This window comes from Lactuca virosa, chromosome 1, assembly GCF_052849685.1.
Source record: "Lactuca virosa cultivar CGN04683 chromosome 1, Lactuca_virosa_CGN04683_v6, whole genome shotgun sequence".
Lineage (NCBI taxonomy): Eukaryota > Viridiplantae > Streptophyta > Magnoliopsida > Asterales > Asteraceae > Lactuca > Lactuca virosa.
The window spans coordinates 74,364,520-74,389,429 of NC_136426.1; the positions used below are offsets into that span (position 1 = coordinate 74,364,520).

Consider the following 24,910-nt stretch of genomic DNA (forward strand, 5'->3'; position numbering starts at 1 on the left):
TCAAGTATCGGTTCTCACACGAAGCATGTCGGTAATATTATCGACCAAGTTTTGCACAACTTATTTTGTTAAACAATGCACGTTTTATAAAGATTTCTTTTTATAAAACTCACGGAGTCAAAACCTGTGGAACTCACCAACAATTTTGTTGACGTATTTTAAAAATGTGTATTCTCAGGTAACTAAGAAGCCGGAGGTAGGACATCGGTTCTAAGGAAATTATAATTCCTTTCTTTTGGGAATAGACTTAACTTGTTTACCGTAGTGTGTTTAAATTATGAAGTTGTAATTTCAATTCCAAAACTTAAAGTTTTTTTAAAATAATGATTCAAATATATTAAGTATTTGATATATGTGGTTGACTTGTGATCCAATTGTAATAACGTCGCAACCCCGGCGTTTTCCGCCGTCGGTCGGGGTGTGACAGATTTGTCCATGGATTTGTGTATTCTTGCCTAATTACCGTATCAGAAAGAAGGAACACTTCAATCCTTGTATGTTATAAAAAGGGAAGAAAAAGAACTGAGTTTTCTGCTGCAACTAACCTCATGTTCAACAGCCTCACTGATATGCAGAGTTGGTTGAACCACCGTAGCGCCACCCTGACATGCGTCATTCATTAACATGCCCATTAAGTTGTGCATTGCAATTATCATCATCATATAATCAGGTAAATGGTCGAATTATGGAGCATAAGCCCCTCGATTTCTACCTTCCCTACATAAATCGTTCTCTGAATATAAGAATGATAAACACATGAGCGACTAGTAGCATATGTGTTTTTTTGTCAAAGCTTCGTCACAATTTTTTTTCTAGCAACAACACTCCTCAAGTTTAAAAGCGATATGAATCAGACATTGCATCGATGTAACATCCCAAAAATCACGATAAATTTTTTCATTTTTCAATTAAGGTAAAATCATTGTTTCCAATCAAAACCCAAGTCAAAACCAAATGTCAAATGCATATATCCTAAAATTAGAGTATCATAAAATCTCCAAAACATGTCACTGAAGGATGTGTATGATCACGCCTTCGCCTTACCCTGATCATCAGAAGTACCTGGAACATAATACTTAAATTGTAAACCAAAGCTTAGTGAGTTCCCGAAAATACAACCACACAAACATATAACAGCATGCATACATGAGCCTTCAGCATTATTGGACCGTCTCACAGGGCTTACAACCTATCTGGACCGCTCTCCGAGCCTTCGACCTGACTGGACCGCCTCGTAGGGCCTACAACCTATCCAAACCGCTCTTCGGGCCTTCGGCCTACCTTTACCGCCTCGCAGGGCCTACAGCCTATCCAGACCGCCCCATGTATCTTGGTCTTCAACACAAAGCAGGACCGCCTCAATCCAACAAATCATAACATGTCGACATATACAATAACAATCAATAACCAACAAGTATAGGTAATCATTCAAATCTACCAATCTAACACATAACCAGTGAACACATGTAATCATACAGATCTACCAGTCTATCATATAGCCAGCATAACATCATCCAATATACCAGGATACATAATCCAGTGGGTTGGCATTGGTTCCTTCGGCCCTCAAATACAATGAGGAAAACACACCTCACAGTCTGAAAGATAGCAGAAAAGAACGCTGATCCAAATGCCAACTCTACAGGTCACCTATACAACAAACAGTGACCTAAACTCAAACTGCAGCTCAAAATACCCAAAATGCCCCTAGTTCAAACTTGGTCAAAGTCAGAAAGTCAAACCCTAGGTCAAAGGTCATAGTCAAAAAGTCAAAAAGTCAAGAAAAGTCAAACTGACTGAGTACGCCCTGCATACTCAGTCACTATGTTGGGCGTAGTCATGACTCATCCATCTAAACCACGGGTTTTAAACCTAGTACGCGCAACGTACCCCTTGGTACGCCCAGCGTACTCAGTCTGGGTCCAATTCTTCTCATTAAGTGCTTATTCCTTAAATACATTTCAACCAAACTCAGATCTATACCCAAAACATCGTTCTAAGTCATAAAGTTTCCACCTTTATGACTTTCCATAGCTAGAAAAGGTAGAAAAGCTAAAACCTTAACTTAATAATCCATTTGGACATCATAACTCTTGCATGGAAGGGATAGAAGGACCAAGATCACATTTTTATGGTTTCTAACACCTAAAAACGTCTGAAAGGACAACTCTTCTGGTTGGAGTAATCCATACTCATGAACACCAAGATTATAGGACAAAAAATGAACACAAACTCAAGGCTAACAAGATCTATGCAAATAACTCATCAAGTTTCAAAATTTATACATCCAAAGGATGCTTGAGGGTGAAATACTTATGGATCCAAGATGCCTTGAGCTTCAAAGATGATTTCCATTCCTCCTTCTTCCTTCAAGAACACCAAAAATGTACTCTCAAGCTCAAAGATGCTCAAACAATGAGTTAGGGTTTGCAAGGGACGATTTGGAGGTAGAGGCTGATGAGGGAAAAAGGTCTTAAGAAGTTAATGAATGTTTAAATAGGGCTCAAACCCTAAAAATTAGGGTTTGACCCCCAGCCACGTACGCCTTGTGTGCGTTTGAGTATGCCTGAACTTCCAATAACCAAGGACTTCTGCCAAACTCGAGCCTGTTATGAATAATAATTTCACAACCAACCATTGAGGGTACCCATACCCAGAAACCAAAATGTACAATGTACAGATCTTGACAATAGGTTTATGCATCCATTGATCTCCAACTGATATAGCTCTAAACTTTCGAAGAACCTCTTCTATTGACGATGAACGAAAAGACCAACGATCAAGAGTGAATTGACAACTAATACTTTGATTCAATATTCAATACACTACTAGATAAAGCCCAAGAGGGACTAAACACACCAAACTTTGAAACTGATTGACCGATCAACAACTGCCCATCCTAGATTATAGATATCAATCTATACCACAAGCTGACAAATTCCTCAACAATCGATATTCAACCTGAGCGACCCAAACGCCTCTTGACCTATTCCTTGACGTTCCCGAAAGGAACCAGTGGCTACAACGAGCTCCTTGTCCAACAGCTTCTTGTCGCGAAGATGATTCTTGCATTCCTGAACACATACATCTGATGGCAACTTGCTCTGCACCTCCGTCTTGACCAAATCCTTAACCAAAGTTTCGTATACTCGAACCGCAAATCCCTATGACCCATTCTTCTAAAACCATAACTTGAACAGATCAATGATTCTCCGAGCTGAATATCCAGCTCTCCCCCACTTAGGGTTCGAACTACCACCAACTGACATTGCACACAGACCAAAACTCAAACCGGCTTATCCAAATAAAGACCAAGCAAACTCAAAGAGAGTCTGAATCTCATATGGAGACCTCGGGAACTCCCCAATCATGAATGTTTCTATTATCAAGAATCCCCTGCAGATGCACAAGCGACAATTCTGACAGTCCATTCATAACACCAACTTCCTATCTAGAAATTAATTGACTACCACACTCTACGCATGTAAATCTCCAACCATCAATTCATCGCTAGAATCATTCATACATACAAAAAGGTATCATTCTCATAGCCAAGATACATCAGAGACAACAAAAGTTGTTGCTCCCGATTCACTTCCCTGATCACCTGGAACCATCTGCTAGCACCTGACCTGCCTATATCCAAAGAAAGCAGACCCCTGATCTCATCTCAAGGCAACCATACCACAAGAATCGTCTTGTGCATTCCTACACTGTCGTACTGCCACCAACAACCACAAACATATAGCCTCATGCTAGGTCTACATCCCAACTCTGATAATAACATGTCTGCTCTCTCTTGATGGGTTTTGAGCATTCTAACACTTCCTAAGTGTACATGCAACCCTAATAACCTTGAATCTATGTTTTCTCTATATACATGCAAATTTCTTTTTCAAGGTTATTTCCTAACTAGCATGACATGGGGATTACATAAAACATAAAACTAGTAGAAATACATACCTTGTTGTTGCTTGGATTCCTTCAAGACTTTGTGAGCCTAGCACCCCAAATGTTGTGCCTCAAATGCTTCACACAACACCACAAGACTTGGAATAACTTGAGAGAATACTTCTAGCACTCAAAATTGGTTATGCCCTCTCTAGTAACACTATGTCCACTAGGTACACTTTTGCTAGCCATAGGGTTCCTTTTATAGTGTTGTCACAATTAGGGTTTACACATGAATGCCCTTAATTGTCATGACTCTTGATTTCCCATGACCTATGGATTTGTAACTCCCATGGACTATCCATGGAGCTCCATATGGTTACATCCATAACCCATAAACCATGGATCATTAATCCACCATAAAAGAATTGATGATTGTCATAATCAACCCTATATATTTAATTAGTCTCACTTTGATCACCAAATTAATACTAGATTAATACTTGATCAATACTAATTAAATAATACTATTATTAATATATTAGAACTTATAATATATTAATAATGATAAGTGCCTTATTCTCTCATTTAGTCTATCCAAGTATTGCAATGCCATGCAACCCAAATGGACCATACCGGGTCGGGTCAAGTACATACCAAATAAAGTTATGGACTTAGACACTATATCCAACAGTCTCCCACTTGGATAAGTCTAATAACTATATTTGCAAATATGACTTCAAAATCCGACTAGCAATCGTAGCTCTTTCAAAGTCTCTCGGAACTGAGATGATGATGATACGCCATTTAAGATAAGTGATCATATAATCCTCTGTTCTCATGATATCAGCCGGACAAACACATGGAACATGGTCTTACTTATTGTCCAGCATTTGTTTCTCGATCTCTGATTTGTTTCGACATAGAACTAAATTGAACACATCAATTAGGTTCTGACCGGGCCCGGTACATAGGTCAAAACCAAATCATCGAGGGGCCCAGATATCGCTTCTATTTCTAGAAGGAACAGATAAACTTCGACTGATATGCTTGTACTAACTACTTGTTGAATTATTCACAAAGGCACGTTTTATAACATCGAGTTACCAATGCGTTTTCGTACAATCAATGAATAACCAACTCATAGTCAACAACTCATATCTCTAGGTTTGAAGATTTATATGATATTACCGTCTCACGATCATTCGAGATAAATTCCATGAAGTGATGCAAGTGAGCGTGGGTTGTATCCAATACTCAGCCCTTATGAGTACTCATGAATGTTGTAGCAACCATTGCATTGTCCAAAGCACTTTTAGACAAATCATACAAGCCAAATTCATGACAGTCTTAAATCAATACTTACTTCCAAAGTTTGACTGACTGTGGATGGTTTGAATAATAACATAATTATTCTGGAAGTAAAAACATGCAAAATTGAAACATAGTAAACAATCAACACAAGATAGTAACACCTTACTCATAAATAAATAACAACTTTTATTTATCATCAAATGTCAATTACATTTTACAAGTTTCAGGAATCTAATTATTGAAACTAATATCATCCCTCAGCCCAATGCGCCTCGCATGTTGTAAATGCTTAACCCTGCTCAGTCCCTTCGTGAGGGGATCTGCCGGGTTCTCATTTGATGATACCCTCTTAGCCACGAGGAGTCCTTCTTTTATTCAATGTCTGATGAAATGGTATTTTCTGTCAATGTGCCTAGATCTCCCGTGATCTCTTGGTTCCTTAGCCAAAGCAACCGCACTTTCGCTGTCACAGAAAATTTCCATTGGCTCTTTTATAGCTGGTACAACTCCAAGGTCTCCGATGAAGTTCTTTAGCCATATCGCCTCCTTAGCTGCTTCACTTGCTGCTATGTACTCTGATTCACAAGTAGAATCAGCTACTGTCTCCTGCTTGGAACTTTTCCAAGTAATTGCCCCTCCATTTAGGATAAAGACCCAGCCCGACTGAGAGCGGAAATTATCCCTATCAGTCTGGAAGCTAGCATTGCTATACCCTTCCACTCTCAAGTCATCACTGCCTCCGAGGGTAAGGACCCAATCCTTAGTCCTCCGCAGATACTTGAGAATGTTCTTTACCGCTGTCCAGTGTGTCCTGCCAGGGTTACCTTGATATCTACTGACCATGCTCAAAGAAAAGGCCACATCAGGGCGAGTACAAGTCATAGCATACATGATCGAGCCCACAGCGGAAGCATATGGTATATGACTCATTTCAGCTATCTCAGCCTCTATACTCGGACTCTGAGTCTTACTCAGCTTGGCATTACTCTGGATTGGTAATTCTCCTTTCTTGGAATCTTGCATACTGAACCTCTTCAGTACCTTATCCACATAAGTACTTTGACTAAGTCCAATTAGTCTCTTACTCCTATCTCTCAATATCCTTATCCCTAGGATATAGGCAGCTTCCCCAAGGTCCTTCATAGCGAAACACTTCCCAAGCCAGGACTTAACCTCCTGCAAGGTTGGGACGTCGTTTCCTATGAGAAGTATGTCATCCACATACAACACCAAGAAGCTAACTATGCTCCCACTAGCCCTGACATACACACAAGACTCATCCTCACTCCTAGAAAAGCCAAACTCTTTGACTTTCTCATCAAAGCAAAGATTCCATCTGCGAGATGCTTGTTTCAATCCATAAATGGATTTATCAAGCTTACACACTCTATTAGGGTATCTTGTATCGACAAAACCCTCTGGTTGAGCCATGTAAACATCCTCAGCCAACTTTCCATTAAGGAAAGCGGTTTTGACATCCATTTGCCATATTTCATAATCATGAAATGCAGCTATGGCTAACAATACTCTAATAGACTTAATCTTAGCTACTGGTGAGAAGGTCTCATCATAGTCAACTCCCGGAGTTTGAGTAAAGCCCTTCGCAACCGGTCGCGCTTTATAAGTGTGTACCTTCCCATCCATGTCGGTCTTCTTCTTGAAGATCCATTTGCACCCAACTGTCTTACGACCTGGTACATTGTCAACCAAGTTCCAAACTTGATTGTCATACATGGACTGAATCTCGCTGTCTATAGCCTCCTTCCATTTAGCAGACTCAGGGCCTGCCATGGCTTCCCTGTAATTATTAGGTTCATCCAAATCTATTAGTGTACTATCACTAATAAATGTATCACCTTCAGTGGTGATGTGATAACCATAATAAAAATCAGGTGTGTTCCTCACCCTAGTGGAACGTCTTGGAGGTACAGACTCATCTATCGGATCAACAAGAGTTTCCTCCTCAGGTTGGTCGATAGCATTTGAGGTTCCTTCACCACTTGACTCTTGAAGATCTTCAAGGTCAATTTGCCTCCCACTGTCCCCTTGGCTTATGAATTCTCTCTCACGAAAGACTCCTCTTCTTGCTACAAAGACCACATTATCACTGGGTCTGTAGAAGAGGTAACCAAAGGATCTCTGTGGGTAGCCGATGAAAATACACCTCTCACTTCGAGGTTCAAGCTTATCATGAGTCTCACACCTCACGAAAGCTTCACAACCCCAAATCTTGATGTGGTCCAAATTGGGAACTTTCCCAGTCCACATCTCGTGAGGTGTTTTGGCAACCTTTTTAGTAGGGACTAGATTAAGGATATGGGCGGCAGTCTCTAAGGCATACCCCCAGAAAGAGATTGGTAACGAAGCTCGACTCATCATGGAACGAACCATATCCAACAAGGTTCGATTGCGCCTCTCAGCTACACCATTCAACTGTGGTGTTCTGGGAGGTGTCAATTGTGAGACAATCCCACATTCCTTAAGATAGTCAAGGAACTCAATGCTAAGATACTCTCCTCCTCGATCGGATCGGAGCATCTTGATGTTCCTGCCCAATTGATTCTCAACTTCCTGCTTAAACTCTTTGAACTTTTCAAAGGTTTCTAACTTATGCTTGATTAAGTAAATATATCCATATCTACTGTAATCATCAGTAAAAGTCACATAATAGCGATTAGCATCCCTTGTAGCAACTCTGAAGGGCCCACACACATCCGTGTGTACAAGGTCCAACAAACCTTCACCCCTATCACAAGTACCTGTGAAGGGTGACTTTGTTATTTTTCCAAGTAAACAAGACTCGCAACTATCATCTGACTTGAGGTCAAATGATTCCAAGACTCCAGCCTTTTGGAGTTGGCCTATGCGCTTCTTGTTAACATGTCCAAGACGACAATGCCACAAGGATGCTTTATCCAAGCTATCTGAAGAATCAATATACAACACATTATTTCCTAGATTGTCTACAACATTCACGGCTTCATATACACCATCACAAGGTAATGCTTTATAGTAAAGTACATCATTGTAATAAACATTAATAGCACCATTTTTATTATCAAATGAAAATGTAAAACCTTGTTTGTACAAGCCATGAAAGGAAATAATATTTCTCGCCATTTCGGGCGAGTAACAACACTTATTCAAATCTAACATTAACCCATTATTAAGCAATAAAGAATAAACTCCTATCTTGGTAACAGGTGATGCTTTCCTGTTGCCCATGACTAAGTTTATCTTCCCGTGCTCCACTTGCTCACTTCTTCTTAGTGCCTGCAAATCAGTACAGATGTGAATACCACACCCTGTATCAAGCACCCAAGAATTAGCATTAGATGAGTTGTTAGACAATATTGTGTAAATACCTGCATGGGTGGGTTTAACCTTCCCATCGTTTAGATCTTGCAGATATTTGGGGCAGCTTCGCTTGAAGTGTCCCTTATCCTGGCAATAGAAGCACTGTGCTTCCTTTGGGTTTGAAGAAGGAGTAATGGGACCTTTCTTTGTCCCACTTGAAGAGGAACCATCAAGAGTCTTACCCTTGGTACCCTTCGAAGGGTTTTTCCTCTTCTTACCCTTTCCCTGCCCAATAGCCAGAACAGGGGCTATTGAAGGAGTAGAAGTAGCAACCGCTTTACCCTTAAGGCCATTTTCAGCTGTCCTTAAGAGTCCTTGAAGTTTGCTAAGTGTGACTTCCTCCTTGTTCATATGATAAGTCATACGAAACTGATCATAACTTGGAGGTAAGGAATGGAGAATGATGTCAATCGCCATTTCCTCAGGAAAGTCAACATTTAGCTTCAGCAACCGGTCAACGAACCTTTGCATCTTCTGCAAGTGACCGGTGATGGGTTCACCATCCTTCATCCTTGCGGTTATCATGGAGGAGATGATTTCATACCTCTCCTGACGCGCACTCTGATGGTACCTTTCCATCAGATCCAAGTGCATCTCATAGGGGTAGAAATCTTCATAGGATTTTTGAAGTTCAGGAGTCATGGTGGCCATCATGATGCATGCTACTTTAGTAGCATCCTTTTCATGTGCAACAAACTCCGCAAACTCTTCAGGAGTAGCAGTGGCTTCATTCACAACCTTAAGCTCCCTATCGAGGACATATTCTTTGTCCTCATAACGGGTAATCATTCTGATGTTTCTGATCCACTCATTGAAATTGGATCCATCAAAGATGACTTTACCACACAAGTTCATAAGGGAAAAGGAGCCTGTTGGGTTTGAGCCAGAAGCATTGTTGGAAGACATCTGAAAGGAAAGAAAGACAAGTTTCATTAGATTAGGAATCCTTAATAATTCACCCAAATGAAATATTAAGGCTAGGATCCAACAAACTATTTATAGTTGGAAGAGGGATGCCGTAATCCATACTATAAAATATTTGAAGGTAGGTAAATGACGATTTACCAATTTCCACCATAAGAACGAAATATTTTATTATTAGGTTTTATTGGTTTTGAAACTTCTAGATCTTTTGAGATACATTGAACTTTTCAATGGCATGTTTGAATCTCGATTGTGCCCTCTCAAGTTTGTGACTGGGATGCCGAGGATCACAAACAAGGTGTGAATAACCATACAAATTGACTTGGTACCCTCAACAATATTACCTAATCGATGTGCCGGTTAACCACACACGCTCCACCGATCTATAATAAAGTCAAGTTACCCTTTGCCACTCTTACTAGTCCAGGTTAGTGTGTCGGTTAACCACACACGCTCCACTAACGACTTGGTAAGGTACAAAGTGTAATTTTATGGGCTAGCACCAATTTCACATTTTCCTAAAGTAACTAAGATTGGGAATTTATAATGTATAGTTACTTTATAATTCATTATACTTTTAACGAGTATTTAAAGTCGTATCCTACCCGTTCGGCTAACGACCCTCCACCGATCAAGGAAGCGGTGGGTGAGAGTGGACACCCATTAAGTCACCATTTTATAGGCAACAACCTTATACCCCCCTTATAGACCGGCTTCGTGAATGAGGCCTAGTAACGGTAAGAATGACATATTCTTATACATATCTATATAATAAAATTATAATAATAGTATAAGTGTTGATTTTTAAACTTTTTAAAAATCTAAGGTTTAATTTGGAATTAAAGTGTAAGACTTTTCAAATTCCAAAACTTGAGGGCAAGAATTGAAACTATTCCAAGTCTCTTCAATTTGTAACTTATGAGTTTTAATGGTTCATAAAATGAAGACTCTTCATTTTATGAAACCTCTTTAGTTCTTTAATCACAATTAAAAGAAGTGACTTTTGGTTATCCATAACTTGAGGACAAGTTATGGACACCATCATAGCCATTAAGATCATGAATTAAACACACATGGTGGTTACACATAATTCCTATGATCTTCTAAAAACTCATAAGAACACAAATTCATGTCAAGCAATTTCAAGAAATCATATAAACATATACAATACTTGAAAATTGATAAAAGTCATGTAAAATGGGTTAACATAATCATTATCATTTTGAAAAACAGATTTTACAATTCCAAAACAGATTGGGATAATGATCTTAATCCATTTCCAGCAACAAAACTCGAAAAACTGCCCAGCACGCTCCTACTCGCCGAGTGCATTATTCTACTCGGCGAGTAGAATGAATTTGTTCATGGACTCGGCGAGTCCTCCCCATGGACTCGGCGAGTCCAGTCGTCAGAATGCAGAATTTTCGATTTTTAAGCAGTTTTGCATCAAGTATACAGAAAACAATCCTAGGCTCTGATACCACTGATGGGTTTTGAGCATTCTAACACTTCCTAAGTGTACATGCAACCCTAATAACCTTGAATCTATGTTTTCTCTATATACATGCAAATTTCTTTTTCAAGGTTATTTCCTAACTAGCATGACATGGGGATTACATAAAACATAAAACTAGTAGAAATACATACCTTGTTGTTGCTTGGATTCCTTCAAGACTTTGTGAGCCTAGCACCCCAAATGTTGTGCCTCAAATGCTTCACACAACACCACAAGACTTGGAATAACTTGAGAGAATACTTCTAGCACTCAAAATTGGTTATGCCCTCTCTAGTAACACTATGTCCACTAGGTACACTTTTGCTAGCCATAGGGTTCCTTTTATAGTGTTGTCACAATTAGGGTTTACACATGAATGCCCTTAACTGTCATGACTCTTGATTTCCCATGACCTATGGATTTGTAACTCCCATGGACTATCCATGGAGCTCCATATGGTTACATCCATAACCCATAAACCATGGATCATTAATCCACCATAAAAGAATTGATGATTGTCATAATCAACCCTATATATTTAATTAGTCTCACTTTGATCACCAAATTAATACTAGATTAATACTTGATCAATACTAATTAAATAATACTATTATTAATATATTAGAACTTATAATATATTAATAATGATAAGTGCCTTATTCTCTCATTTAGTCTATCCAAGTATTGCAATGCCATGCAACCCAAATGGACCATACCGGGTCGGGTCAAGTACATACCAAATAAAGTTATGGACTTAGACACTATATCCAACATCTCTATCTTCTCTGAATACGGAAAGCTAAAAGAACACAGCCTCTGCCAAAGATAGTGACATTCCGATCCATCTGCCAATCACTCAACCTTCGGCTGCAATCCTTGAGCAAATCATAACAATCACTTCTTTCTTGAGTCCCGTGACTCAATTGGCACTACCTCGAGCAAGGCTCTTGAGACCTCAAAATCAATTAACTCGCCTAGGTTTTCACCATTCAATCTAGGGATGAAAGTGGGTCCAAACCCGAACCGTTGGACCCGGACCTGGAAAACCCGGAACCTGGAATTGACGGATTATAAGAACTGATAACTGGACCGGTATACGGTTATTGGGCCAGGTAAAGTGGGTATGGAACCGGTTAGAGCCGGAAATTGAACATTGGAACTAGACTCATGTATTAGACCCGGAATGAGCCGGAAACCCAAAAATGAAACCGGAAACCTGGAATTTTGGAACCGGAAACCCTTAAATTTGGCTTTGATACCACGGATGGGTTTTGAGCATAACAAACAATCCTATGTGTGCATGCAACCCTAATTTTCTTTGGATCTATGTTTTCTCTAATTGAACATACAAGTATTGAACATCAAAAGATAAACCCTAAAAGGCATATACTATTTTCGAAATTCATGAAATAAGATAGTAAACATACCTTTAAGATTGTTATTGTATACAATCTTGAATTCCTCATTGAAAACCTTCGTTAGCAAGCGCCACAAGTGTCGCGCCTCTAATGGTTCACAAACAAACCCTAACAACCAAGGAAAAACTATAGAGAGAGAGAGAGGAGAGAGATTAGAATTTCGTCCCTAGCTTCTCTAATAAGGCTTGGACGAAATTATGAGGCATATGGGTCTTTATATAGTGTACCGAGAAACCCTAGATAAGTTCCAAAAATAACACTATCTTATTTTTGGTATTTATCTGGTTTCGTAATTATATATCCTCCAAGGATAATTCTAGATATACTAGATATTCTAGATCCTCTAGAACCATGAAAAAACGTCCAATGATCTAGGATGATTCTAGAATGCCTCTTGTTCAACTATTGAACAATTACACTTTTACCCCTATACTTTTAATTAATCCAATTAATCCCAAAATTAATTCTAATTAATTTCCGATTAATTCTAATTAATTTCCGATTAATTCTTAATTAAATAATACTATTTCTAATTATTATATTATTCTCATAATATATTAAAAAATCATTTATTTTTTATTTCTAATTAATTTATTAACCAAGTAATAAATTAATAAATCATTCTTCTCTCTCTAACAGTCATCCTATTCAATTGCTAGGTTTGAAGGCAACCCAAAAGGACTGTGCTACTATCAATTCAAGTTTATACCAATTATAGTTATGGGCTTAGACACCTAATCCAAGAATTATCAGGGATAAATTATCTTGCCTGATGAATCGTTAAGACAGACTACATATCTAGAGGCTTCCTTTGTCGGTGTAAGTCATAAAGGCTTATAGGCCGTCAGAGTATTTGATGAATATGGTTTTCCAATTCATCTATGTCTGTGAGTAATGAGCTCACACTAGCAACGTAATTCACAATACCATCTAGAATGCTCAAGTGTTGTGACTTACTCCGTGGGGGCGACGAGACATACTGCTAACAGTTTCCTGATCGGGACCCACCATTTCTGGTCATCCCGTACGGAGCTACCGTACATCGACACCTGATAGTGTCATGGAACAAAACTTTACTCTCCGTTCCTAGGTTATGCACATTCTCCTAGTGAGACTACCTAATATCAGACTTAATTGAGCTAGGTATCTTCCATGAGTCTAAGTGTATCCTTAGACTAGATTACAGTATCTGTAACTAACCTTAATACCAACTCTATTCTTGGGTGACACTAACCTAATTCTAGTGTATTTATAATCCCTACAGAGCATTATTATTCTTTTATCTTCTTAGCAATGCTACTTTCAATACTATTATATGATGTTATCTATTTAATCCTAAGATAAAATAGAACCATATCTGGTTTGCACATAGCAGAATATATATATATATATATATATATATATATATATATATATATATATATATATATATATATATATATATCCTAACATATAATCCAGGCAATAAGCATATACTTCACATACGACTTCCAGAATATATTTAATATTTTAATTAATACTCGTATTAAATCATGTTTATGAAAGGGACTATGCACTCACTTGACAAAGTGTCTAGTGATTGGTGAATTGGGCAGAGCTTCACCTTACACCTTTTTCCAACAGAACTAGATGTACATAGCGCTAAGTCTTAGTCTAATTTCATACTTCGTGGAAGTATTATCCTAAGGGTTTAGATTCCTTAATAATCCCAAAGTCTACTTCAAGATCTTAATAAGGAATAACCAGGTAGGATGATATCGGAGGTAGGGTCCATTTAATATACAGAGTATACTGTTTGAAAATCTCACTTTAAACATCTCACTAAATCCAGTCTAGACATCACTCCCGTAAGTAGATCAATCAGTATAACGACATGTAATTACTGATAAATATTAGTTATAGGTTCATAATAACGACTTATGATCATAAATATAAGTTACACTAAAAATATAGAGTGTAGCTTAAATTACAAAGCTTTTTAAGCGAAAACCGGGAAAACGCACAGACATGACTCTGAAACCGAAAGCTTCTATTTACCGAGCTCGTAGACCCCTCAAAACCTTTGCTAAATACGCAAGGGAAACCCAGAAAAAATGGATTTGAAGTATTATGGAGTATGGAGAGAGTTTTAGAAGTTTCGGGTGAGAAATGAAGTGAATTCGCAAGGTTTATATAGGCTGCAATGGGTGCGCGTCGCGCCCCTATACTGTGCGCGCTGCACACTTGGGGTCTGCTGGCTCCACTCCCTTTTCGCCATGTGTCGCAGCCCGAATAAGACACCTCCCAGTCTTCTAGAAGGTGCCACGTGTCACAATTTCCATGGGCAACATCGCCTTGTGTCGCCCCCAGAGAATGCCACGTCAACGATGCACACCGCGCACTTCACGTGTACGATTTTTCAGATTTTCAAAATGTCGTAACTTTTTCATACGAGATTCTTTTTCGATGTTCTTTATATCCCCGGAAATCCCTCGACGAGATCTACAACTTTCGTTAGACTCCATCGAGTAATTTTGACTTTATTTTTAAATTTATATTTTTAACATGCTTAGACTGTTAAAGTCCGTTAAAAATTCATAATTTTTCATATGATATCCGTTCTCGACTGTCTTTATATCGACGAAACCATATGGACGAGATCTTTAACTCTCGTTTAGATTGTTTTCCCTAACAATCAACCGACCTTTACTTTGGTTTTCAAGGTCGCATACTGTTGCGTTGAAACTTCGAAAAATCATAACTTCCTCTTACGAAGTCAGATTTGGACGTTCTCTATATGCTTACTCTCGGTTTAACGACTACTACGACTTTCTTTTAGACCTCTTAGGCTAAAAAGCACTTTATCCAAAATTCACTTTTTACGATACGCAGAGTCGTACTGGTTTACTCGCGAAGCTTCGAAGAAGCATAATTTCTTCATACGAAGTCGGATTTCAATGTTCTTTATATGTACGGAACCCTTGTCACATACATTATCCTAAATAACCTTTTATCAAAAAGTCATTTGTATAGCTATTCTATTTAGTTGATTAGCCCAAATCTGCGGGCGATAAAAATTACATGCACATGATAAGACTTTTAACGTTTCAAAATCTTTTAAAAAATAATCACGTCATCTTTAATCAACTCCTAATAATGTTTTATAATTTTGAAGGTAAATCCATCTGGCCTCGTAGCCTTCTTAGTTCTTATTTCTACAACACCAAATCACTTCTTTAATTTTTTTTAATTCTCAAAAGGGCATGGTAAGGGTATTTTTGTCCAAATCTGAAAGCCTCTTGAATATGTTTCTAATCAACTTGGGCTAATTTTACATGAGTTCATCAAATTTATTGGAAACGAAATCCTGAATCTCGTTGACAATTCTATACAACTCTTTCACTCACCCTTTTAAATATATAGGCCATTGGTATATATCTTTCTTTTATTGTTGTTAACGAAATTATAAATTTGACAATATGATGGTGTTTATAGATAGAAATAGAGGGAGACCTTTACAATTGAAAGTATATACATCATCTCATCAAAATCAAGGTTCATATTACAGTATGTTGAATATATAGGCTCCTAGCATGTGGATTAAAAGAAATATCAATTCCTTACAACTTCATTGCCACTACTTCATATATTAAGAATTAATCCATCAAATTAATATATATGAATATTGGAACAAAATAGTCAATGATTGGTGCCTGCCACAAGCAACAAATCATAGTAATAAACATAAAGGAGAGGGTATAATTACCATACATATTAAATACTCAAGCTTCAATGTATTACCAACACATAACTAAGAGCATCCATAATGGTAAGTTCAATGGGAAAGTTGGATGAGTTGACAAATCTATTTGTCATTCAATGGATGAAACTCTATTATTATGGGATGTCACATTGACATTCAATGGATCTGAAGTTCATTGATCATTAAACTCTTCAATAGAAAAACGAACGTTTGTAAGTCTTAAATAATATTATAAATTAGCTTTTATAATGTTTTATTGAACTTTTTAAAGTTCAATGCATTGTAGGAAATAAAATGATAGAGTTGTATGAAATGTAGAATGATGATGTGACGATCCATTAAACTCTATAAAATTTAATACATTGTGGATGTCCTAATCCATATGAAATATATCATCAAGTCAAGTCCACATGTGACTTGTCATAGTAATAAAAAGGAAAGAAGGCCATTGGTTCAAATCCGACAACCAGAACTTGAAGCAAGACCCTTATTAACTCCACGTTAGGATCTCTCATTCGTATTTTATGGTACCTAATATGCAATTATATGCTTCTTTAATAAAAAACCGGTTGCCTATTTTAATGACGATTGAGCGAATGTCCCTCCACATGCGATTATCAAGTCGTGAATGAGACATGTTGGCTTCACAATCTTTATTGCGAGCTTCGCTCTTTGATTATCAAAAATCTACCATAGCTTACGGTAATAATATGCAATGTTGTTTACCTTTTGTTCGGTCTTTGCTCAATATCAATCGACCAATTTACTTAGTCCAAGACAAATTACCAACATGAGATGTTCTCTTTCTTATATACTTTGTTATTTTGATTATGTTACACCTTCACTAAAAGCCTTCCATCTTGACTTTTTACTAATTTTCATTCCAAATTGCATGTTCACTCTTTGATTCGACTACGATCAAACTGAAAGAAAATATTAATATATTACACTTTACGTTAGACTTTTCTTGTTATTTGTATGTAGCTTGTATAGCTCTTGCCAAATGGCCCATTGTCTTGATGTTTTTATTGTACCACAATTGCAATACAATTCACTTCTAGAAAATATACCGAGAATTGCAACACTTAGCATCATTAAGAAGCTGATCATAAATTGATCAAATGATGGAGAAGAGCAAGAGACAACCAAGAAACACTTCGCATATCTATACCATATCATATCATATCATATACTATATTATAAAGGAAACATTTTTCCTTTCACCACATTCGTTTGAAACTCTCATGCATTTTTACTTTCACCACATTCATTTGAAACTCCCATGACTTTTCAATTTCGTTCTAATAATAATTATAAGTTTGTTAATAATGTTAAATAAATATCAAACCTAAAGTGTAATCATATGTAAACTAAATTTCAATATTAAAATAATATATTTACTTCTACTTATAAAGTTATGCTTTTTTTTTCAAAACTTTTAACATATTATACTTAATTTATTAGATTTAATATAGTATTGGATGTAAACCATTATCTTTTTAAAGATACAATTTTGGAACAATTTGTATAAAATACTTATATTATTAATTTAAATATAACATTACATGGTCAACTTCAATATAAATTTTAGTTTAACTTAAACAACCAAAAAAATATATTGTAAATAGTTAAAAGTGATAAATTATAGTGTCTTTCTAATAATGATTATAAGTTGGTTAATAAAGTTAAATTGTAGTGTCTTTCAATTTTAAAATAATATCTTTACTTCTACTTATAAAGTTATGTCTTTAACTTTAATATATTATACTTAATTTATTAGATTTAAAATGTTGTTGTATGTAAACCATTATAAGTTTAAAGCTACAACTTTTGAACAGTTTGGACAAAATACTTAAATTATTAATTTAAATATAACATTACAATATCAACTTAAATATAAATTTCATTTTCACTTAAAAAACCAAAGAATATTTTGTAAATAGTTAATAATGATAAATTGTAGTGATAAATGCAAAAAACTAAATTGTAATCTCAATTTAACTAAAATATTTCATAAAGATATTTTTATAATCGTTAAAAGTTTTTAAATAAGTAGCTTAAAATAATTTACAATAACAATAGTTAAAAATAACTCTATATAAATGATTATATTGTTACCTTTAAAATAAAAAAAAACAATGTTTGATGTTTTAAAAAATTATAATGATAGAAACTAAAACATTAAGCAAATAAATTTTGAAAAATTAATTAACAATAACAACAACTATAAATAACATTAAACCATATATTATATTTAATTTTATTCATGTGTAACTCACGGGTAGAAGTCATTCAAACGATTGACTAAACTACAATATTAAAATCTCATATTATATTTCTATTTATAAAATTATGACTTTAACTTTTTAACATATTATAGTTAACTTATTAGTTTAAATATGTTGTCGTATGTGAGCAATTATCATTTTAAAGTCACAACATTTGTATAATTTATGAGTTGATGCAAAATAGTTAGATTATTAATTTCAGTGTAATATTAAACAGTTAACTTAAATCAAAATTTCAGTTAAACTTGAAAAAAATCGAGAGACTGTTTTATTAATAGTTAAAGATTATAAATTATATTGTTAAACCTAAATTATAATCCTAAATTAACAAAAAAAAACCATGAAACTATTTTTTATAATCATTAACAATTTTCAAATAAATAGCTTAAAAATAACTTACAATAAGAATAGTTAAAAGTAATATTATATAAAAAACTATAATATTTTCTTTAAAAACAAAAACAATGTTTTTTGTTTTAAATAACTACAATCATAGAAACTAACAATATTCATCAAATAAATTTTAAAAATGTTAAATTTCTGAAACCAAATTAAAATAATTAAGAGTTTCAAAATACGTTATTTTAAATAACTTACAACAATAATAATTAAAAGTAAAACTATATACAAAAATTATATTGTTGTCTTTAAAAACAAAAAACAATGTTTGATGTTTTAAAGAATTACAATGATAGAAAATATAATCTTAAGCAAATAAACTTTTTAAAATTAATTAATCATAACAACAACTATAAATATCATTAAATCATATATTATATTTAATTTTATTCATAAGTAACCTGCAGGTAGACGTCATTAAGACACATAGGATTATACAATTTTAAAAGATATCTACATTATCATATAATTCAAAACAAACAATGTTTATACCAACTTATTATAAGATTTATTATATAAAAGCTAATAACAATGTCATTGATATATTTAAAAAACATATATTTGTAAAAATTTCAAATATATTGTTGTATTCATATTATAAAGTAAACATTTTTCCTTTCACCACATTCATTTGAAACTCCCATGCATTTTTCCCTTCACCACATTCATTTGAAACTCTCATGACTTTTCAATTTCTTTCTAATAATAATTATAAGTTGGTTAATAAGGTTAAATAAATATCAAACCTAAAGTGTAATCATATATAAACTAAATTTCAATACTAAAATAATATCTTTACTTCTACTTATAAAGTTATGTTTTTTAACTTTTAACATATTATACTAAATTTATTAGTTTTAATATATTGTTGGATGTAAACCATTATCATTTTAAAGATACAATTTTGGAACGATTTGTATAAAAAATATTTAAATTATTAATTTGAATATAACATTACAGGGTCAACTTAAATATAAATTTCAGTTTAACTTAAACAACCCAAATAATATTTTGTAAATAGTTAAAAGTGATTAATCGTAGTGTCTTTCTAATAATGATTATAAGTTAGTTAATGAAGTTAAATAAATATCAAACCTAAAGTGTAATCATAAATATACTAAATTTCAATTTTAAAATAATATCTTTACTTCTACGTATATAGTTATGTCTTTAACTTTTAACATATTAGATTTAATATGTTGTTGTATGTAAACCTTTATCAGTTTAAAGCTACAACTTTTGAACAGTTTGAACAAAATACTTAAATTGTTAATTTAAATATAACATTACAATATCAGCTTAAATATAAATTTCAGTTCCACTTTAAAAACCAAAGAATATTTTGTAAATAGTTAAAAGTGATAAATTGTAGTGATAAATGCAAAAACTAAATTGTAATCTCAATTTAACTAAAATATTTCCTAAAGATATTTTTATAATCTTTAAAAGTTTTCAAATAAGTAACTTAAAATAATTTATAATAAAAATAGTTAAAAATAACTCTATATAAATGATTAGATTGTTACTTTTAAAATCAAAAAACAATGTTTGATGTTTTAAATAATTATAATGATAGAAATTAAAACATTAATTAAGCAAATAAATTTTAAAAAATTAATTAACAATAACAACAACTATAAATAACATTAAACCATATATTATAATTAATTTTATTGATATGTAACTCATGGCTAGAAATCATTCAAACGATTGAGATTATGCAGTTATAATAGATGTATATATATTATCATATAATTCAAAATAATCAATATATTATATCAATTTCGTATACGAATTATTATCAAATTTAACAACAACGTTATTGTTATATTTAAAAAAACATATATTTGTTAATACTTCAACTATATAAGTGTGTCTGCGCAACGCGCGGGGATTCGTCTAGTATACTTATAAAGGAAACATTTTTCATTTCACCACATTCATTTGAAACTCTCATGCATTTTCCCTTTCACAACATTCATTTGAAACTCCCATGACTTTTCAATTTCTTTCTAATAATAATTATAAGTTGGTTAGTAAGATTAAATAAATATCAAACCTAAAGTGTAATCATATATAAACTAAATTTTAATATTAAAAGAATATCTTTACTTCTACTTATAAAGTTATGTTTTTTAACTTTTAACATATTATACTTAATTTATTAGTTTTAATATATTATTGGATGTAAACCATTATCATTTTAAAGCTACAACTTTTGAACAATTTGTATAAAATACTTAAATTATAAATTTAAATATAAAATTACAGGATCAACTTAAATATAAATTTTAGTTTAACTTAAACAATCCAAAGAATATTTTGTAAATAGTTAAAAGTGATAAATTGTAGTGTCTTTCTAATAATGATTATAAGTTGGTTAATAAGGTTAAATTAATATGAAACCTAAAGTGTAATCATAAATAAACTAAATTTCAATATTAAAATAATATCTTTACTTCTACTAATAAAATTATGTCTTTAAATTCTAACATGTTATACTTAATTTATTATATTTAATATGTTGTTGTATGTAAACAATTATGATTTTAAAGCTATAACTTTTGAACAGTTTGAACAAAATACTTAAATTGTTAATTTAAATATAACATTGCAGTGTCAACTTAAATATAAATTTCAGTTCCACTTAAAAAACTCAATGAATATTTTTTGAATAGTTAAAAGTAATAAATTGTAGTGCTAAATGCAAAAACTAAATTATAATTTCAATTTAACTAAAATATTTCCAAAAGATATTTTTATAATCGTTAAAAGTTTTCAAATAAGTAGCTTAAAATAACTTATAATAATAACAGTTAAAAATAACTCTATATAAATGATTATATTGTTACCTTTAAAATCAAAAAACAATGTCTGATGTTTCAAATAATTATAATGATAAAAATTAAAATATTAAGCAAATAAATTTTAAAAAATTAATTAACAATAACAAGTATAAATAACATTAAACCATATATTATATTTAATTTTATTCATGAGTAACTCGCAGGTAGAAGTCATTCAAACGGGTGAGATTATGCAGTTATAATAGATGTATATATTATCATATATTTTAAAATAATCAATATATTATGTCAATTTAGTATACGAATTATTATATCAAATTTAGTAACAACGTTATTGTTATGTTTAAAAAAAACATATATTTGTAAAGATTTCAACTATATAGGTGTTTCTCCGCAACGCGAGAGCATTCACCTAGTTAATTATATATGTTCTTACACAAAAACGTTCCGTGCTCGGGGTTTGATGACGCCAACAATATACCAGTTAACCTGACTTTACAAAACTCGATTTGGGTTAGTGTTGTTTGTTGGAGGGGCATCACAAGAGAAAGAGAAAACGATGGCTGATTTAAGGATGTAGATGGAAAATGGGACGGTGGTAGCCGACTGTTGAACGTAAAGCAGTAAGGTGGAGATCGGAGAAGGATACAATTTCTTAAAATATTTTTAGTTTTACATATATAAAAAAAAATTAGAATTTAATAAAATTAAAAAATGTGGCAACAACTATGCCACATCAACAACATGAACTAGTTTGGTTTTATATTATATAAACAAATAAAGAATATGATTGGATCGTTATTATAAATAAAAAAACTATATTTATTTTAAATAAAAATGGTAAAGTTTCACACAATTTACTTTTAAATATATAATACCTGATTTTGGAAAGATAGTTATTGATTGCTTCCTACATATTTGCATGGTGGATGGTTGCAAAGTAATTGTGTGGTTGGTGGGTTTGCTTACAATAATCCTATGCGTATCTGATGATATCGACCATTTCTTAGTACGACACGTGTCTTCTTTCCTTCTTGCCACATGGCCCACTCCAACTCCTCTCGTCCGTCAAGATTCATGGTGGTCTCCGTCAACGGACCCACGTTCACCGTAAGATATTTTTTTTAAATAACCAAACCCTTTTTTTTTAATTTTTGTTAATTTTTATAAACTCACACAATACTTTTCAAATAAAATTATATCAAATCTTTGAGTATTATTATTTCATAAAAAACATGGTGTATGAATTTTAATGTATTAATTCGGTATACGTTCTTGTTTTTAATTCATCACATGCTAAACACATTGAAGAAAAGATATCCATAGAAAACACATGCAAACTCTAATTCCTATTTGTGGATGTAGGCAGCATGTGGCATTAGCATAATAAAGACAGTTTTATTACATATAGATTAATAAATATATTAAAAAGATAAGCAATTTTATTTAAAGAGTGTATGAATTATTGGAGGAATGGAGGTCACATGAGCAAAAATATGAACCACACACGTTGGTATTATTATAGTTGTACTTGGGGTCTGGCAACCACCAGTTTCTCCGCCTCTCTCGCCTCCTTTTCTTACCATTCTTCTCTTCTCCATTAATATATATACCTGTAAACCTACATGCATCTTCATATACTCTAACTTGATCTTCTCCTTTGAAGTTTTAACCATGAAACTAACACCTACACTGTGTGACCTCTGCCATCAGCAACAACCTTCTTTCTACTGTTCTTCCGACTCCGCTTTCCTTTGCTCCGACTGCGATTCTCATGTTCACGCCGCCAACTTCCTCGTTGCTCGTCACATCCGTCTTTCCCTTTGCTCTCACTGCAAATCCTTCCATGACATGACTTCCTCCTCTTCATCTTCATCTTCATCTTCATCTTCATCTTCATCTGCATCTTCCTCTTGTATCTCGGGTAACAACTGCTCCACCAAGATGACGACGGTGGTTTCCGACTGGAAGACGAGGGATTTGCTGGTGAATTGGTGTACGAGGCTCGGGGTTGGTGGTGGCGTGAGAGAGGTGGCGAGACTTGCTTTTGAATCGTGGTTGGCGTATAGGTGGGTATGGCCGTATCGGGTGGGGTTGGCCGCTTCCCTTTGGCTGGGAATGATGAGATGTACAAAGGACGATGAGAAGAAGAGGATAAGAATGCGTAGCCTACTGAGCAAGTTAGAGGAGATCTCCGGCGTGCCGGCGAGGTCGATAGTGGTGGCGGAATCAAAAATTGCGAGCATGTTGAAGATGACGAAGCATCGGCGAGGCCAGCAACATGATCAGGAGTCTGTGGAGGAGGGCTGGGCTGAATGCTGAATTAAACTGTTTGATAGAATTGCCGTATATGGTATATATGCGTGTAAAATTGAGATTTGGTTTGTAGCAAGAGATTAATACTGAATTAATTAATATACCTTCATCTTATAGTAGTTGATGTTCATAATTCATATCATGAACGGATTTGTCGTAGTAGTATTTCACTTGCTCCTCAATTGCTGATAAGAAAAGAAAAAATGAAAAAACAAAGTGTGAAAATACATAAAATGATTCTAAAATGTAGTATTACACCATGCTTTATGCTAACACAATTTTTTGTGTAAAACTGTAAATGAGTTCCAAATCAACATCATTTTCTACCTACATCAAATTTGATGTTATAAATGCTATAACTGAATATAGTCTTATATTATTCATTGGCATTAAGTTTGATGTTACCGTTTGTGAGTTACATATTTTTTGTTTGCTTGTTAAATATTAATAATTAATTTAATTATATACTTATATTTTGGTATATGACCGTCGCTACTTTGTCACTAAATCATACGTGTCCAGTGTCCACTGCTAATCTCAACAATTTGTCGTAAATGTTATGTTTTTTTCTAACGTTGGTTGGTGTTGGTGCATGTGTTTGATGTTGTGATGCTGTGCTCCACTTGTCCTTCTTTACCTTTTTTTCATTACAACAATTAAACATTGAACCCAATTCTCTCTCATATTATATAACCTTCTAATTGGGTTGTGCTAGTGTTTGAAGTTATCAAGATATATTAATTGTGATCAAGAGAAGTAAAGTATTCTAGTTATCAAAGAAGAAATTATGCTTCTGGTTGAGTTCGACTTTGATCCCTCGAGGAGATTAATGCCAAAGTGTCTTGATTTGCGACCTTCCAAAATTAACGATATATACTCTGAGTTCATCCACAATATAGAGGCCCCCTTTCCTACCGCTTGTCCCAATTACCTTCTAAAATCATATACATAACAAAAGG

At 34.0% G+C, this 24,910-nt stretch overlaps 1 protein-coding gene across 1 annotated transcript; it reads left to right on the plus strand.

Moving 5' to 3' along the window:
• Positions 1 to 23,135: 23,135 nt before the first annotated feature.
• BBX32 (B-box 32) lies at positions 23,136 to 24,070 on the plus strand (the record flags this gene model as incomplete). The annotated part of the gene is made up of 1 exon (XM_079051401.1): positions 23,136 to 24,070. A coding segment is annotated over one exon (822 nt), but the record flags the coding sequence as incomplete, so codon positions are not given.
• Between the last annotated feature and the right edge of the window lie 840 nt (positions 24,071 to 24,910).